The sequence below is a fragment of the Podarcis liolepis genome, assembly GCF_965112155.1.
Source record: "Podarcis liolepis genome assembly, chromosome: 7".
NCBI lineage: Eukaryota > Metazoa > Chordata > Lepidosauria > Squamata > Lacertidae > Podarcis > Podarcis liolepis.
This window is the reverse complement of record NC_139561.1, coordinates 42,933,826-42,953,131: the sequence shown is the minus strand read 5'-3', so window position 1 is coordinate 42,953,131 and position 19,306 is coordinate 42,933,826. Positions and strand designations below refer to the sequence as shown.

Here is a 19,306-nt window from a genome sequence, read left to right as displayed (position 1 = left end):
AAACCTATTTGGGAAAGAAACTACTTTTGCTATTTTTATGGACGTTTGTTGTTTGTTTACGGATAGTTGCCTTGGTGATATTATCTTGTGTCAATTGCAGCAGTCACTGCATCACCACCATGTTCATTGTTTTATTGTTAGAGAAATGAGTAAGCAGATTTGATCTTGGACTACAAAAGCCCTGCTTTCCCCAGCAATTTGTGTGTGTAGACTGGACCAAGGAGTGCTGGGTGCACTGGGTCAGATCCTTTTTAAAGTAATTATTTTGGTGCATCCCAGGTCTCCTCCTATCTGGGCTGCAAAAGTAAGTGGGAGGGTGGTGGCAACAACTACAGGAGTGTAAAACCTACTGGCATCACTGCAGGGTTGTTGTGTTGCAACTGGACAGGTAAAGGGCTTCTCCACAGCTGCTAACTCAGTCTTGTTTACACAAACAGCAGGCAGCTGCTTTCCAGGTTTTCAGGCAGGGGCCTTTCCCAGTGCTACTACCTGAACCTGGAATCTTGTACACACAAAGCAGGTGCTCCACTGCTGAGCTTTCTGAGTTTTTCCTTCTTATATACTCAAACAAAGACATGCAGAACTTGCATATGTCTGTGCTTAATTGCAGATCTGCTTTCAATGTCTAGAATGCCTGATTTGGGGTTTAGTGAATTTTAATTCACATCCATTGGTCTGCACACACCACAAACAGCAGCTGGTCCACCAGTGCCCAGGGATGTGTGATGGTGGCTCCTTCCTCATATGAAGTGGCAGCAGATCCGAGTGCACTAGCACTGATTTAGGGGCCTCTGCCAAGGTAACAGAGTTCAGGTATAACTTCCCCAGGGCTACAGCATGCACTTGTGATGCAAGAAGGGAAGATATTGCTGGTGGTATTGGATTTTTCCATGCTAGCACGGTTTATAAAGACAACAAGCAGTATAAGGTTACTCACCACTGGAATGTGCAGCTTGCTCAAAGGTTTGCCATCCAGCAGGTATGAGCCTGTGTAGGTGACATACTCAGCGTAACACTGGGGTGCCTGGGGAGTGATGTAGCAGAGAATTTTCCGCTTCTCCTCAATTTTCTTCCTGATCTGTAGGTACTCAAAATAGGGATTGGACCTGTCGCTGTGGTAAGGCTCAATGTCTTCCAACTTGATGGCATCAACAATTGCAGCCAGTGTCTGCTGGATCATTTCCCGTGTCTGCTGGGTGGAGGTGTTGATTTGCTGCTGCAGCTGCTGATTGGAGCGCTGGAATCTGCGCTTTCGCGGATGTTGTGCCTGGCCATCTTCCTCCTCTGAGACACGCCCCTTTGCTCGTGTTGAAGGGGCAGAAGCAGGGGGGAACTCTTTTTCAGAAGTAGTAGTAGTAGTAGTAGTTGTAGTAGTAGCAGTAGCAGTAGCAGTAGTAGTAGTAGTAGCAGCAGCAGCAGCATTCTGTTTGTTTTGATTGGCAAGCATCTGGGCTCGGTTTCTGGTGATCCGTTGTGGGATCTCTTCGATTTTGGGGGGCTTTGGGGTTTCAGGGACTGGTTTGGGTGGTGGCTCTGTGGGTTCTAATTGGGTACTCCCTTGCAGCACCTCTGTCTGAGAGGAAGGGATCTGGCTGTTGCTTCCGGGTACCACTACGTCTTGAACATCAGTGCTCTCAGTTCGGATTGCTTGGCTCAAACTAACTTGAGAACCACTGTCTGATGCAAGAGTAGCTGAGGAGAGTTCTTCACAACTGGTTTCCTCCTCCTTGGTCTCTGACTGAGCAAGATCTGCTGGTGTCACCTCCTGAATATTCTGGGGAGCCTCCGCTTCTTCTATATTTTTCTGTTCCGGGGCACTTGATGTTTCTGACACAACTTCTAGTGAAATCTCATTGGCCTTTTGCTCATCAGTGTGTAGATCTGGCTCCTCAGGAAGGATGCTCTTTTGGTTAAGAGTTAGATCATCCTGCTTGTTTGTAGCCCCCAAAGACACCCCAACATCCACAAAGTCTGCACTGGTGGTTTCCTGATCTGCCGCATGAGTGTCTTCAGCTGACGCTGCCAATTCTTCCTCTGGAACATCTTTTGATTGAAGTGGCAATCCTGGTAAAGAGAAAGGACCGAGGTCTAAGTCATCCTCTGAATTTGGAAATGAATCAGGCCATGCAGCTTGTTCCTCGGGATTTACAGGGGCAATGGTGCTCTCTTCCAAGTTTTCCAGAGCATTAACAGCCTCCACTTTCGATTCTGCTGGCATGCTAGCTGGTTGCAAAGGTGTGTCAGATGCTTCCTCTGGAACAGGCTTACTACCACTACTAAAGAAAGTGTCTAATCTAGCAGGGGAATCTGCATATGAAGCCTGCTGTTCTGCAGTCACCATTTCTGTTGGAACTGCTTCTTCAGCATCTTCCTTTGCTGTATCAAGCCTTGATTCAGTCACTGAGAGAGAGTAGGAAACGGGGGAACTGGGATGTAGGGAATCTGCAGAAATGAAGGGCACAGGTGTGGGGTGCGTGATGTCTGGAGAACAGAAAGACTTTGGGGAATCAGGACCCTGTTGGGGAGATTTAATGAGCAGCTCTGATCCCACTGTCCAGCTGACAGAATGATCAGAAGGATTGCCAATCAAACTCTGAGGCACAGGAGGATCCAGATTTCTTGTTGGAGTGGTCTCCCACTCAGTACTATTCTGTTCCGGAATGCTAGAGCCAAACTCATTGTCTTCAATTGGTGGTAAAAAGCTGGACTCTGGGGGCATAATGGAAGCAGTTGCTTGTTGCTCTTCTGTGGCATCCAAAGGCAGGCCAAGATCTGGAGGGAGAGCACTTTCAACAGAAGGGGCAAGCAGTTCATCTCTATGAGAAGGGGAAGATTTGGCTTGCAATCCAGAAAATACACTTTCAGGGGACTGAACAACATTGCCCACAGTTCCTGGTGCACAATGCAATGCCTCTGCTTTAGGGGATGGGACTCCATAGTCTGGTGAATAATATTCTGGGGACAAACATGGGAACTTTTCTATGGGAATGGAGGGGAGAGATACTTTCTCCTCCATCAAGTGCTGAACTGGAGAATCATAATTAGAAGTGGCTGGGACACTTTGCTGCCTGAAAAATTTGTCCCCAACATTGAACTCTTCCTCTGCTGCTCTTCTGATATCTACAGACATTGAACGGTGAAGATTTGTGGAGGGAATAGTCCTTGTTGGGGTCTGACTTGGGTTCTCCGGGAATCCACTTGAAGAGTTGGAATATCTGTCAAAGAAAGATGGAGAACAAGCGTTCATGGACATGGTGGATATGGGCAATGAATGCTGAGAGTCAGCACAGTCAAACATCAGATCTGTGTAATCTTCATTGCTGCAAGATGGAGTCCTTGGTGTCTGCATCACCTCTTCATAGCTTGGGCAAGAAACAACAGATGCTGGTGTTGGAACCCCTGTTGGCCGGTTCTGATCTGGCCTTGGAGACGCAGGTAGGATTTCCTTCATTTGGGGGCCGGCTATCCAATCCTTGGAATCCACCCCAACAACAGGTTGGTTCTTGTTATCTGGGGATACTACTGGAGCCAGTGGGCCTAGATCTTTGAGTTTCTTGTCCTTTAACTGAGTGTCAGGCGCTAGTGGTTTCTTTGTAGTCAAATCCAGACTCCTTTTGCGCATATCCTCATTGGCCTTGACTTTGTCTTTTAATTTGGGGTCTCCAGATCTATGCCTCATCTTCTCCATTTGTTTCATTCTCTCTTTGTGTCTCTTGTGGCGCTCTTCAATCTCAAGATCTTTTTGGCTCAACATCCTCTCAAAGCTGGTCATCATTAGGTCACCATCTCCCAAAAGCTTTTCCCTGGGTCTGATGTCCTTCTTGGTGCCTTCTTTGGGTAAGGTTATTTTATCATTCCCGTTGCTCATTTTAAGACACTCTGATTTGTCCTTTTCTTGATTTTCCTTGAGTCGTTCCTTTACTTTGAGGTCATTAAATTTGGGTGTTTCCTCTTTTGATTTGTCTTTAAGAGTGATCACTTGAGAGCTATCCTTGTCTTTGGCAGACTTCTGCTCCTCCTTGTGGTGCCTAAAGAAACCATCAGTGTGTTTGTCTCTGTGCTTCTCTCTCTCCTCTTTCCACTTTTCTTTATGCCTGTCCCTCTTCTTCTTCTCTTTGGTTGTGCTGACTGCGCTGGAGCTGTACGCTTTGTCTTTTTCTGCCTTCTTTGGAAGTTCTCTTTCAGCATCATTCTTTTCCTTTTTTTCAGGAAACAAATACTCCATGTTTTTGTCCAGTTCTTCTTCAGCCTCTGTTTTTGTTCCATAAGAAATACTAATGCCTTCTCCATCCATGGCAAAGTCCTTCTCATACTGAGTAGAATCTTTCCTGTTGCTGGAGTCTTTAAACTCATCTGTTTTATCTTTCTTTTCAGCTTTCTCTTTCTTTGCTTTTTCCTTTTCATGGCTTTTTTTTGACGAGGATGAAGAATGCCTGTGCCTCTCTTTCTCCTTGAGTTTATCTGGAAGGCAAGGCAAAGGCAGAGACTCCTTAAATTTCTCTTCGGTGGCATCTGCAAGTGAAAGGTTGGAAGACTCAAAGATATTGGTGAGTACGGGGTCTTGCCCTCTGTCTGTGAAGCTATCAGAAGAAATCTCACTGATTTTATCATTGGAGTCATCTCTGTATTCATTGAGGGCTTCTTCCTCCAGTTTCTCCAGCAAGCTCTTTTCTGCTTCTCCGCTTTTCGAAGACCGTTTCTCCTTAGTATACTCTTTATCTGGCTTTTCCTTGTGCCTGTTTTTAACCTTCTCTTCCCCAGCATGTTTCTTTTCCACCTTTTCAGGGAATTTCTGCTTTGCCTTCCTTTCTTGGGCTGAATCCACTGAGCTTCTCTCCTTCCTGTCTTTATACTTCTCTACTGAGTCTTTGTCCTTCTTCTCTTTGTGTTTTTCAAAGGAGCTTTTCTCTTTTTTCTCCTTTCCACCCTCTGGTAACCCTTTGTCCTTCTTCTTCTCTTTTGACTCTTTGTCTTTCTGTTTCTCAGTGGAATGCTGCCGATCAGAGGAGTATTTCCTGTGCTTGTCAGGGACATAAAGGTCTCTCTCAGCTACCATGCTATCGTCTTTGTCTTGCATGCTATCCATACGATGCATTTCGCTCCCAAGGCCCTCTCCAAGTTTGAACCCACTAAGGCTGTAATCATCCTTCTCATCTTCGCTTTCATCTGTGAAGATATCTAAGATGTTATACCATGTCCTCTCCCGGCCTTTTTTCTCATCCCTCCTCTCGTGGAAATCCTCTCTATCTCCAGAAAAGTTCTTCTCTTTCTTCTCTTTTACTTGGTCTAGTGAACCCTTTCTCTCTTTATCTTTATTGTGAGGATCTTTATATTTCTCCTTTGTATCTTTCTTCTCTTTAAAACCTTTATCTAATTCTTTGTCCTTCTGGTTTTTTTCCAGCAAAGCTTTCTCATTTCTCTCTTTGTCCTCCACTTTGAATTTCTCCTTGTACTTTTCTGTTTTTAATTTCTCTTTCTTGTCCTTCTCTGGCACATCTTTCTTCTCTTTTCCTGAATGATGCCTATCCCAGTTCTCCACATTTTTCCCACTAAATTCGGGTTCAGATTTTTCTTTGAAGAATGTTTCACAGCCATAGTCTTTAAATTCATCTCTGTAGGATTCTTCTTGTTTTATTTTAACTTCTTTTCTATCTTTAGAGCTATCGGGCAAATCTCTTCTCTCTCTGTTAGTTTCACTAGCCTCCTTTTCCTTTCTCTCTTTAAAGCTTTCAGCAGAATCCTTTCTTTTCTTTTCAGGCAGATAACTAGAAATACTTTTATGCTTTTCAACTTGGTCCTTTTTCTTCTCAGAGTTCCGCTCAACATATTCCCTCTCTTTCTTTTTTAGAAAAGTGTCTTTTTCATTACGTTTCTCGCTGTACTCCCTCTTATCTTTTGCTTTACTATCCCGCTTCTTGTCTTTTATCTCCTCCTTCACCGTTTCTATGATGAGTTTTGTCACAGTGTCATTTTGAATTTCCCTGTAGTCTGCCACTGGTGAATCCCAGCTATCCTCTCCTTTGAAATCAAAAGAAGAATCCGATGACAAATCTGAAAACCACCGATCTTGCTGATCATCAGAGAGGCTGAACTTTGTGTCCTCACTTTCTAAAAACTGGTTTTTATTACTAAACTCTTCAAAGTTGGGCTCCTCCCTGTAACCTTTGTCTTTTTTACATCTCTCTTTCTCCTCTTTCAGGGCTTTCTCCTTCTCTGGTTTTGCTGGTTTTTCCTCCTTCAGTTCATTTTTCTTATCAGTCTTGAACTGCTTGTCCTTAGATTTTTTCTTTCGCTCTTCCTTATGTATTCGAGGTTTTTCCTCTTTAGGAGATTTCTCCTTTATGGGCTTCTCTTTTTCCAATCTGCTGCTCTTTTCTTCTCTGAAAGTTTTACTGAGATCTTTACTTGCCTCCTTGGCTTTTTTCAAGGATTTCTCCTCTTTGGAGGTTTTTCCAGCATCGTCTTTAAACAGCCACTCCTTCTCCTCAGATTTAGTTTTCTGAAATTTGTCTTCCTTCTTGAAGTGCTCCCTCTCATGCTTAAGCACTTTGAGCTTGTTCTCAACAGGGCATTCAGTCTCCACAATCAAAGCCTTATCGGTCTTCTGCTTAGAGTCCTCATAGTCAAAAGAAAAGGCTTTGATTATTTTAATGTCTTGGGTGGCAGGACACTGGCCTCTCTCTTTGTTTTTGTGTTTGTGTTTTGTTTTATGCTTTTTTACAACTTTCCCCTCCTTGTCTCGCTTTGGAATAGCTCCATCAACACTGGCATGGAATGAATTTTTCTTCTCCACAATCACAGCAGCTCCATGTTGGGCGCGCTTCTTGGGCTCCTGCTTCTTCCTCACAGGCTTCAGTGATTCCAGGCTTGAGTCCTCAGACGTGTAATCAGACTCACTGGTCAGCCTCGTCCTTGTTGAATCTGATAAGGAACTGACATCTGACCAGGCTGGAGAAGAGACTGTTTTCCAGTTGTCTGTCCTCCAGTGCTTGGAGTGCTGCTCTGCAAGGGTAGCATTATGCTTCTGAGACCCCAAACTCCCATGGGAAGAGGCAGAAGAAGCAGAAAGGGAATTAAACAAGGATGACTCCTTCAACACCAATCTGGAGTCCTTTACACAGGTAGCACTTTGTACAGAGTCTCTGTCATCCTCCTCACTCTCCAGGTTTTCACTCTCTGATTCAGAGGAACAAAACTTGTCATTTTTTTTGCCAAACCGAACCTCTTTGCCCTTTGCTTCCTTCTTGCGCTTCTTCTTCACTTTGCTTTTCTCTTTCTGCTGTTTGGCATTAGAAGGTTCTCGAGTCTTGCTGCTGGGGAGGATAGAATGGGTTGTCAGCCGCAGCTTTTCCCCAGTCCCCACAGGCAGGCTGGTCTCCTCTTCATCAGATGTGTCTGAAAGGATACGATGGGATGCTTTCTTTGGTGTGATTGTGCTGTTTTTAGTATAAGTTTTTACTTCCATCTTGGGGATGGAAATAAAACTATTTGCTTTAGTCTCTTTCCTGTAATCCTTTTTCAGAAGATGTTTATCATCAACTGGTGGGACCCTGTCCTGCTCATCATCCTCATCAAACTCATATTCATCCTTCACGGGTGTGACAGCTTTGGGAGGCTCCTGATTCTTGGCCTTGTGTTTCAGGCCCTTCTCAAACTCAGAGTCTGTGTTGTTGCCATCAATGGAACTGGATGGTGCAAACGAAGGAGCATCTTCCTCTTCTGAGCTCTCTGAAAAAACAAGAGCACAAATAAAGAGTAAGGTACGACACCTACTTTCACCTGGAGCTGGTGCATCATTCTCCACAGAAACCTGCTCACAATACCTGAACAGACAATCTATCTTCCATGTGCAAAGCATAGCTGTGGCTGCTTTACCTACTCGGTGGTCTGCTGGGTCCTCTGGAATAAAAGGCCAAAGCTGCGCAGGGGAGTCAATGACAGGAATCCATTTGGAGCATCTGGGCAGAAAGGGTGCAAATCCAATAAGAGCGATTGCTGGGTGTAATATCCATTTGTTTCAAAGGGGACTGCTTCCATAAGTTGCAGCACAGCCAGACATCTGCAGTGCCAATTTATTATCAGGCAAATGGTGCATCCATTCCCCTCATCTCAGGTACTGCCTTTTTTTAAAAAACACAGGAGCATTGGTCATGCTCAGCCCCATCCCTACCACATCCAAGTGTTTCACCCTCATACAGGCCTCAAAGCTACTACACAGTATTTATATAGTGCTTTAAGGGGATTTGGTGTGCACTCCACCACCAACTGTTACAATGCCCCTATAAGGAAGGCCAGCTGTTTTCCTTCTGCTACAGATGAAGGGATGACACTAGGATAAACAGTGATTTGTGTAAGGGCATTTGATAAGTCCAAGGTGAAGGTGAGATCTGAATGAAGTATTTACACCTCACACTCTTGGCTAATTAGCACTTCTTTGCACAGACTCCTCGTCACTCTGCAAAAACTTCCTCTTACTGCATTTTCTCAAAGGCTCACCTCTTCATCCCTACGCAATACAGTACAACTCTCTTTTACAAGCTTTTACTTGCAAAGCAATGCTGGACATAAGTCCTTTCTGCATCTCTCTTTGCCAAGCAAATTTCTTAAAAATCCCATCCCTGCTGAGCTTCAAAACCACCTGCACAATGCATCATTATGTTACAGCATAGAACATGTGGCTTGGGGAGGAGGCAGCGAATAGGCATCATAGAGCATCTTATAGCTGAGGCTTGTTATAGGCAGAAGAGAGGGTACCAGCTGAGTGAGGGTGCTAAATGTGGGTATCTTACTCCATTCATGATACACACTTAGTCTTCCTGACCCCACTTATTATATGCATTAACTGTGCTACTTCTGGATATGTCACACTGCAAAGTTGTCTGGCAAAGTATCAAATGGCCTGCTTCTGTCTTTTCATGTGCTGTTTGGGAGGCCTTGACTCTACTACAGGCAATGGTGAGAGGCAAATTGATTGCTTAACCTCACAAATAAATTCTAGTGAAAGCAAAATAGCAAAATATTAAAATCTGATCTTCCTCAGGATCACGAGAAAGTGATGGTAAGTAATGCCATCACATTCAGCCTCTGCTCCATCAACCTTAGGATGGAGAACAGCAAAGCATTCAGTTCCACATTAACCTGGAGCATTTCCTGGAGTCTTTGTTAGGGAGCTGCCTAGTCTTTGATTTCCAATGATGGGTTGTTGCAAGCACGCAACAATAAAGAACAATATGCAAATCTCAAGGGAGCAGAGGTCATTATTAAAGCCCTTGAAGACACTAAGCAAAAGGTTTCAGGGTGTGCTCCTGGCACAATACAGCCCTCTGAAGGTCTACTTATTTCCCTACATTACGCATGGAGGTACAGGTTATTTGTACCACACCCTTCTGCCACTTCCCACCTCTTACCTGTAGAGCTCTCTTCACTGGAAGGATATGTGGCTTTCCCCAGGAGCAGATTGACCATTGTGGGGGAATTTGCTACTTTTAATGGTGTCTCTCCCCTCCTGTTAAGCTGGTGAGGATTTCCTCCATAATGTAACAACAGTTTCACCACCTAGACACAAACAAAGTCTCATTAAGTTGCATCTATAATGGACAAAGGAGCAGAAATGAAGATTACCCAAAAGGTTGACAAACCAGCTATCAGCTAGTGATAAAGTAGCTTAAAGTCTAGCACACTGATCAGAGAAATATGAGCTAAAGGTAAGTGGTAGGGAACATGCTCTAAAAGTATAAGATCCTTAGTTGAATTCCTTGCAGCTAGACATTGGCCTGTCTCAGTATAAGGGAATAGACATTGGCCTGTCTCAGTATAAGGGAATACCCTGACATACATTATCACCTTACCCAGTTTGTCTCTCTTGTTTCTCTGGGACCGAACAGGGTAGCTACACTTCAAACACCTAGAAATAAGGACACTGGACACATCAGGAAGGTGGTAAAGACATTACTGGAGGTAAAGGGAAGAAGGCGAAGGCTGCAACTTATCCTCAACCACAAGTTTTCAATAGTAGGAGGGAAGACTAAAAAGTACACAGTGAAGAGCCTGATGGTGGCCACAGGGAGAGATCATTTGGGCCTGTGTAACAGCTGACTATTCAAATCTGGCAAGAACTGACCTTGTAGTGCCCATTGCTGGCTGCATCATGCAGCGGAGTGTCATCATCCAAGCCCTTGGTGTTGACCTCGGCGCCTGCAGCAAGCAACTGTTTTGCAACGTCATAGTAACCCCTGTTGCATGCCTCATGCAAAGCCGTCCAACCTGCAAACGCACATACAAAACATACACGTGACATGGATGGCCTATTTCAGATCAGTAACTATGTCACACAGCAGTGCCTCCATTGATTATGCTGGCTGGCAGCACAGAGGCTTGCCTGTAGAACCACCCGCCAGCCCTGCGTTAGTGTAAAGACATCAGAAGCTTGACTCTTGCCTGGTATTTAGCCCATCCAGGCTCTTTTGTCTGGCAACATAATATATACATCCAGCTCCCCACTAGAAATAAGGAAAGAACAGAAGTTTAATAAAGGGGCATGAGGGAGGGACCATCTTTTGATGTAGAAAGATGGTCAATGTTATTTTTCACAGAATTCCTGTTCTCACCTGAACCTTAGTGTCTGGAATATTAACAAATAGCTGCAATGCCACAAACAGGTCTGCTTGGCTTTCTGGTGGCTTTGCAGCATCAGGTGGTAGGTAGAGAATGCTGCCACAGAAACAAGAATACCAAAATGTAATGAATAAAAAAACTGAAGCCTCCTGGAATGGAATGAATAAATAATGCTAACAGGTTGATTTCCAAATAAAATAATCCTTAAAAGTTTCCCCAAAAGAGTTATTTCTACAACTTCACTATTAGAAAGCCTCTGTCTGAATTACTGAATGAGTGTTATCTAGATGCATAAATGACTTATAATTAGTATGTGTCTTGATCAGAAACCAGTACTATTACAAGACTCAGGACAAGGCACTTGCTGCTCATTATAGAAGTCCAGTGAACCTTAACCTTTGCATGGTGGTGCTAGGTCATTTCAAATAAGCATCTATTGTAGCTTCTGAATTGCATACTAAGATAGCAAAGCAGCAAGTCCTAGATCTCCCAATGAACACAATTTGGCACCTGTTAAATTTTGCACAACAGGAGTTTTTGGCAAAATAATGGGACATAAGAGATTAATTTGGACTACCTAAAGAATGAGGGGAAAAACCTGATCGACAATCATTAGCATGTGAAGGTATCACAGTGGCTGAAGCTAGGACAACAGAGGCTACAACACTGCAGTTGAAAAGAGGAAAGAATAAAAAGAAAAGACAGAACAGCAGCAACTATCAGGAGGGAGAATACAGCATGGAAGGTGAAAACTTTACAGGTAACTGAGCTCTGCCACAGATAGAAATATGCAACCAACATGAAATGGGAAAGAGAAAGTCATAGATAGAATCCCTGATCCAACGCAATGGATCTGTTAGGCCTCCTCACAGCACTGCTCGCATTTTGGTTTTTTGTGTGTGTGGGGGGGGTGTTTTTGAAACAGTGACAACGTCACAAGGTTCTTGACAGCAAAAAAAAAAAAAAAACCAAAAAAAACCCCCAACAAAATACAACACATCCCCAAGCTGGATCACTGTTCAGCAACTTACTCTGACTGTTCCACTACAGGTTGCTCACCTACTCCTCTGATGAATCTAGTCCTATCCTAGTTCAAGCTGGGCAACTTAATTATGTGGGCTCTAGTATAATGTTTTCTTCAGTGTCTCAGCCAAGAAACAATTGTATTGTTTTTCTACCCCCACCCCACCATACTCCAGCAGTCAATTCAGAATGAATAGAGTGGTTACCTGCAAAATCTTTTACATTGACGTCTGCACCCTCAATAATGAGTTCCTTGATGCGTCGGGCATCTCCTCGGATAGCTGCCCGGTGCAGCCGAGTCTCTCCACGTTCATTTCTCTTGTTTACTTTATCTTTGGTTTTGGAGGCAGAATTAGGAGTTCCCTTCTGACAAACTGTGGATTGAGAGGGATGCTTTGGTGTTGTATCTACTGCTGGCAGGAGAGGTGGGGAAAAGCACACATGAAGGAGGAGTTCAGTTCAAAGCCAAAACCCCAAAGCCTTTAGAGGGAGCTGTTGCCATATAGTTACAATCTTGCCTTGAAGCAGAGGAAATGGCTGGGGGATTGGGGGATGGGAGAGTTAATCTTTCCAAGCAGAGGAATGCCTCTGCAGGCACAATGGAGACATTAATGGAAGACTGTGATTAAGCAAATACTGTAGAAAGCAGCTGTGGTTCCTCTCAGGAATGAAGGGGCCTGAGATCTAAGGGAAGAAGTGAAGTAGATTCACTAGCTGCAAACTGGGGAGTTCTCCAAGGCTTGTATGCTGAACACCTAACTGGATGTTTCTGAGATCCCCACTAAGACAGCAACTGCAGACTTTGAGGGAGAACCATAAGGGCCTAATTCTACCTTAAACACAAATTATACTGTCCACACCTGGACTGTTTGCAGACTCTTCTGCTGTCATCTGCATAAGAAGCGCAACCTGCTGGCGCTCAGAGAGTGGATAACCTGCACGGATTCCTGGAAGTCCCATTCCGAACAGCAGGCTGGGCTTCCGAGTTGCGGGCTCCTTTTTAATCCTCTTCCTTTCAGGACCCTGCTTTTCTGTGAAAACAGAGATGGGGGGAAATTGCAAATGAAATTCATTCGTTCTGAAGATATTTGCTATATTTGCTAACAGCAGCTTCCCTTACAGAGTGTGTTCAAACCTTTGCTCCTGACAGTGTCAAGATACTGAAGATGCCTTTGTCTAACTTCCTGCAAAGTAAATTCTAGGGTTCATTGTTTTTATTTTAGAAAATTTATATCCCTGTTAAAAACAGTACGCAAGGTGGCATACAAATTTGAAAACAAAACATACCACATCTTAATAAATATCAATGAAAAGAGACAATTGTGACAAGTAGTAAATATTAAAAACAGCAGGGTCAGGGTTAGCATTACAAATTTCTAAACAAGCAGATTAAAAGCCTGTCTAAATAAAAGCATCTTAGCAAGATGCCAGAAGACAGGCAGTAACAAGGTCGACTGGGCCTCCCATAGAAAAGAGTAACACAATTTAGGTATAGCCAGGGAGAAGGCTCTCTCACACATTTCTCTTGTCTTGCTTCAGCCATAGTTGGGATGAAGAGAAGAAGGGAGCAGCAGGATGGTACACAAAGAGGCTGCTCTCTGGGTTACCTGGACTCAGGCTTCAAGCATAGTCACCAGCCCCCTGAATCATGCCCAGAAACAAACTGAAAACAAGTGTAGCTGCTGTAAAATGGGCGTGATATGCTCATTAACACACAAGATGTAACATCTGTCAAACTCAATACATGGTGGAGGATAGGTTTAGACTTCTTTATTAGACCCTTGCAATTTGCCCCTGCCCTCAATTATTTACACCTATCTCTGTTTAGGATTTTGTAGGAACAGAAGCAAGGGGTTTCCTGATAGGAAAAGCAAGGACCTGGCAACTGGTTTGCTTAGTAAAGCAGAACAAGAAAATTGCTGGGGTAGAGTCAGAGCTGCTGTATGAATACGATCAGCACCTTTAGCAAACTTCAGCAGCTGATGAGCATCTTCCCAAATAACTAGTTGAAAGAAAAAGATACAGTGGCTGAGTGTGGACTGGAAATAATGGGGCCACTCATCAGCTACTTGGGGTAAATACACTGGAATGAGTGAACAGATATGTGCTTAAGCAGGCACACTTTTTTCATAATTGTGTGGAAGTGTACACACTTTCTGAGGCAGCCCATTAACAAGCTAAAACAGGTTGTGTTACCCCAAACCTTAAGAATCATAGAAACATAGACTTGTAGAGCTGGAAGAGATCCCAAGGGTCATCTAGTCAAACCTCCTGCAACGCAGAAATCTCTGCTTAAAAACCTCTAATGAAGGAGACTCCACAACCTCCTGAGGGCGAGTGTTCCAATGACAAATAGCTGCTACTGTCAGAAAGTTATTTCTGATGTTTAGTTGGAATCTCCTTTCTTGCAGCTTGAAGCCATTGGTTTGAGTCCCCCCCCCCCCCCAGAACAGGAGGAAACAAGCTTGCTTCATTTTCCATGTGATAGTCCTTCAGATATTTGAAGATGGCTATCATATCTCCTCTCAGTCTCCTCTTTTCCAGGCTAAATATACCCAGCTCCTTCAACCATTCCTCATAAAGCTTTGTTTCCAGACCCTTGATCATCTTAGTTGCCCTCGTCTGCACACATTCCAGCTTGTCAACATCCTTCTTAAATTGTGGTGCCCAGAACTGGACACGGTATTCCAGGTGTGGTCTGATCAAGGCAGAGCAGAGTGGTACTGTTAACTCCCTCAGTCTTGTTGTGGTATTCCTACTTCCAAAAGTAGGCCCTGCTCTGCCTGGCTTTTCAAAGCCAGCCCCCCCCCCCCAATCATTCCTTTTAAAGGGGAGTGTTAATCTCATGGTACTGTATCGGATGGAGCTAACATTCTGGTAGAGTCTGAAGAGTTTGCCAGATCAGCCACTTGAGATAAAAAAATCAGAATACAGTATAACTAAATCTGCCATTCCACATACAGACTTACAGCATTATAACAAGACAAATCAACACACACACACACGTGTGCACTGCAATAGCAATGGGTAAGTGCTGCCACTCACAAATTCTGGGGGAAAGGGTTTACTTCACTGAACATCTACCAACAGTTTCCATCTGGAGCACTCAGATTTTGAGAGGTCACTGTGGGCTACATAGTTGTTCATAAGGCCCATATTTATATTTCAGAAGGCTTGTGATGGCTTAATGGGAAGCTTTATTTTTAGTACAACAAACAGACCTATGGCATAAGCAGCAGCAGCCTTCAAGTCTGAATGAGTGGCCGAGCATGAACACTATTCTCCCTGAGCCCCAAGGCAGGACCTGACAAAGTGATTTGCTATCCCATTTCCTCCCTTAAGTCTCCTCCTTCCCCCATTCTCCTCAGCTTCGAGTGTGCAAATTTCAATGAATGTGATTTTCCACCCTCTTCAGGAGCATTCTAATTTCCTCCTTGCCAGAAGAGTTATCTTCTCCATAGCTCCCACTCCACCTTCCCCAAAATTAATGTGGTCATTTTAAGCAGTTAAAATTAATGTGGCCATTTCAATACTCTCTTATTCAAGTGCTAACTTGTTACAGGAGGCATGAAACAAGTATTTCTATGCAATTAAAGTTTCAGGATCAATAAATATGTAATCAAAAGTATATGTAGAAAATAAAAAAGTTCTTATTGTACACTGTCCAAATAAGAAGGTATAAGTCAACAAAATCATACTTGCATACACTATGAGAAAAGTGGAACAACCACTGTCACGCACATCACATGGCTTACTGGTAAACACCTCTGTTTTCCATGGAGGTTTCACTCCTATTACTTTTTCTGTGCTCAGTAGAATAAAAACCTAGTCCTGACAAGCCTAAATATGCTTTAGTAATGCCAGAATATGTTAGAGAAGCATCAACGAATAGGGAGTAGACAGTGGAGCATGTCCCAGTTCAGTTTTAACACATACGATGATTGAAGACTCAATAGACTCAATAGAAAAAGATGGTATAACCACATCAAATGCTGCATTGAACTTATACTGGACACATCTGTGCCAACTAGTTTTGTGTGGCTTACAATGTGAATAACATAAGCATTATCTAAAGCAACTTCTTTACCAGAAGTTTTAGTCCAGCCCAAGCAGTGGCTCACTGTAAACAAATATATTTAGGCATCCAGAGAAAAAACAGGCAAGCATCTCATGGCTCCTGAAAGACCCAAATTAAATGCACAAACACACACTCAACTTTAGGTGAGCACTCCTTCCTTTAAAATCAAGAAACTAAATACTGGAACACAAAATACAACACTCTTGCACAGGAGCTAGAAAAATAGAAAAATAGAAATGCAATTATTTAATTGATTATGCTGATGTCAGAAAACATTGCTATCTTCAAAACTGAGCCCTAAGTTTGAAGGAAAATATAATTTTCAACTAAGCAAGTTTCCTTGCTTCTTAAAGCAGGTCACACCTGATGACTCCATTATCAATTGGCAGAAGATAACTATTTAGGATTTTCATAGAATGAAAATAAATCTAGGGACACTGCCGTAGAAGGGCTGAAAGTATCTTGTTCCAGTGGACAGGAAATCCCCTAGACTGTTATCTCTCACAGCCTCTGTCCAGAATTAGCAAGGGCTTTAAACAACTGGAATCCTTGAGTATAATAGCCAATCTCCTAAAATCTCCACAGAACAGATAGCATAAGACTTCCTCTTTCCTTTTCTAAATTGCTTCCAACCAGTGACTAGGCAGATCACAAACGATACTTTTAATCTTTACAAGGTAAGCAGGCCTCAAACTAGTCAGTGCCTGATAGGAGACAACTTAGACATCCCATGCACAGCAACACTGAGAAGGATATATATGCAACCAAATCCAATCAAAACCTTGATGTGCTTATTTGACCAGTTATAATATGGCTGCACAAATCAATGAGGATCCTTTTCATTATTTCAAGAGGGCTGCACAGCTAATAGAAAAACATTTTTATCACATTTTAATTGTTTGCTTCTTAGTGCCCCCTTTCCCCTCTGCATCCTACAGCATTCTCTATCTCTTCCCCATCTGGCTCCCCCGCTTTTCAATACTCCACAGTTCTCATTGCACCCCATCTCTATTAGTCCATTTTATTATCTGCATTCCTTAGCAGCTCTTTTCTCTTTTACAGACCTCTGGACCCCAGTCTGTCACCTCCTATTTTTCTCTTTCCACACCCTCCCCAAACACCTGTCTTTCTACCCTCCCCACCCTAGAGTTCCCTCCCCCCTCAATGTTGCAGTTTGAATGATAGGATCATGTGATTCCTCCACAACAAACACCACCTAGATTGTTCCAAGAAGGGAACTACAACTACAACTGTTCCCCAGGCAAAAACAAATGAAAAGACACACACACACCACACACCAGTTTGAACTGTAGCATATGTTGCTTAACAACTGTACAAAGAAAAGAAAAGAAATTATGCTCCATAGCCTGGTTAAACAGAGAATTTATATTGCTTCAACAATAAACCTTTGACCAATGCTCTTTCATCCTGATGCAGTAGAGCCAACAATGAAAACAGTGGCATAAAATGACACAAAATGAAAAAAGTAAAATAAAATAAAATTTATTAGAAAAAGAAACGTACAGCCTCTTTTTTTCTTCCCCTCTTCATTGGTTCAGTCCTTTCCACAACATATCCTGACAAATATTTATCCACAGTGTACAATGTAACTACAGATAGAGCAAAAAGATCTCGTGCTGGGAAAGAGCATGCTGCTCTGATTCTGGAATAGCATGGGCTATTCTGACTTTGTGCTCCCCCTTCATTGTCTTATAAAAATGCTGCTTGTGACAAAACCTGTCTTGGTGGAGTGCTGCCTCATTTCAGTGGCTAAAGTGAACTAGGGCACCAAATAAACCAGGGCACTGCATAGTTGTGCTTGTGTCTGGATGCCTTATCAGCGAAGTCACAGTTGAGCCAGCAACATACCAAACACAACACTGCTTAAATAGCTCAAGTTTTTGGTTGACATCTTCTCTCTGAAAACAAAAGCCTCAGTAGGATAAACCATTCCTAGTGGGTGGACAGATGGTCTTAAATAGCCTGACTAAAATGAAGTCAAGAGATAAATGTGAACTCCTGAACCCAGAGTATTGGCAATGCAATGCCTTGGAAGCAAAATGCTTGCTCTCAAGACAGCCAACCTCAGGCTTTACTCAGTTCTATTGCACCATCTCAAATTAACACTTTCCTCCATTGTTTAACATCTAGTTCTCCCCTCAAAAAATGTCACTTAAGAAGCAGAGATTCCAGATGCTACCTGTCACATCTCTTTACACTCCCTGGGTGCCTATTTTGCCAAAGAAAGGATAGCTGGAGTTTGTTTGAACACCATTCCCCACCAGGCCACCTCCAAGCACTCTGTTCCTAACTAGGCTGTGGCCATATTCAGAGGTGTATGCTGACTGAGGAAATGAAGTCTAGGCTACCAGGACCAGTTTAACCTGACCACAGCCTTTTCATAAGCATGAATCATAGCATCAGTTCTGTTATTAAAAAAACAAAGAAAAAAGAACCTTCATCACACAAGGGTGACACTGCAAAAAATATAAACATAATTCAGACTCAGTGGAGATGGACTCGTGAACTTAGCATGGGGGGGGCAGACTCTGTTCCTGATACAAAAATGGTTCAAGATCTCTGATATTCTCTGCCATTTTGTAGGTATCTACACTGCTTCTTGTACTGAATGTAAGAAAGACCCTGCTGGATCAGACCCTCTAGTCCAGCATCCTGTTTATAACTGTGGTCAACCAGATATATGTCTACAAGATTCAAGTAGTCGGGGCACAAGGCAACAGCTCTTCCACTGCTGTCCCTCAGCAAGTGGAATTAAATGGTAGACTGTCTCTGAAAATGGAGGTTCCACATATCAATCCTAACAAATAGCCATTGATAAAAAATCCCCATCATCCTCAATAAAAATTTGTCTAGACTTCCTTTAAAGCCACCTGTGACGCTGGCTGCCACCATATCTAGTTGCAATGGATTCCATAAACAACAAGGGGCTGTATGAAGTAGTACTTTTTCTGGGTCTACTTTCTATGTCTCCAGTTAATGTTACTTGTGTGCTAGCTTATGTATTTTATCTTGCTTTTTGTAAGCTGCTTTGAGAGACTGCTGAAGCAGGGTATATACACCTTTTCTATATACAAAAATAAGATTGTTACGTGCTCTCTCTGGGGCCCTTTTCCTACTGGAAGGGGAGAAGGGAATATCTTCTGTCAAAGCAGCCATCATTTTTGTGGCCTCCTTGATCTAACCCCGCTAAACACACTTGGATGTTTCCCTGGGCTGCCACTTGATCAAAACAAAGCAAGAACAATGGGTGCATACTGTTCTCTCCAACACCTCCTGCATCCTCTGTCCCTGTTTCTCTGCCATTACCCAATTCTGTCACGTCCTTAAGCCTCGAAAGCTCTAAAATCGGTTAGTCAGCAAAGTTTTGCCTCCCCACCATGCAGCCCTTTCCTGACCCATTTTTATATTGTACATGCCAAATGTTGCTTCTTGCACCAATCCCTAGAGTAACAACCCCTTTATTGGTCATTTTCTTCTATTCTTTGTGGTCATTTAGCTAGTACTAAACATGGGGAAAGATTCCTGTTAAGTATGGCAACAGTCAGCTGCTCCTTTTATTACTTTTTACTT

General features: G+C 43.1%; 1 protein-coding gene across 7 annotated transcripts in view; it reads right to left on the bottom strand.

Annotated features, from left to right (window-relative positions):
* ANKRD11 (ankyrin repeat domain containing 11) overlaps positions 1 to 19,306 on the bottom strand; it is a 185,137-nt gene that overhangs the window by 11,214 nt on the left and 154,617 nt on the right. For 3 of the 7 annotated variants that reach the window (XM_083513457.1, XM_083513458.1, XM_083513459.1), the window contains 5 exons: positions 12,498 to 12,668; positions 11,844 to 12,050; positions 10,121 to 10,263; positions 9,408 to 9,555; positions 938 to 7,728 (listed from right to left, as the gene is read on the bottom strand). In XM_083513457.1, the coding sequence (XP_083369583.1) occupies positions 938 to 7,728; positions 9,408 to 9,555; positions 10,121 to 10,263; positions 11,844 to 12,050; positions 12,498 to 12,668 (7,460 nt within the window). The remainder of the gene's footprint in view (positions 1 to 937; positions 7,729 to 9,407; positions 9,556 to 10,120; positions 10,264 to 11,843; positions 12,051 to 12,497; positions 12,669 to 19,306) is intronic. The other 4 variants (XM_083513461.1, XM_083513462.1, XM_083513460.1 and 1 more) reach the window with 2 other exon arrangements.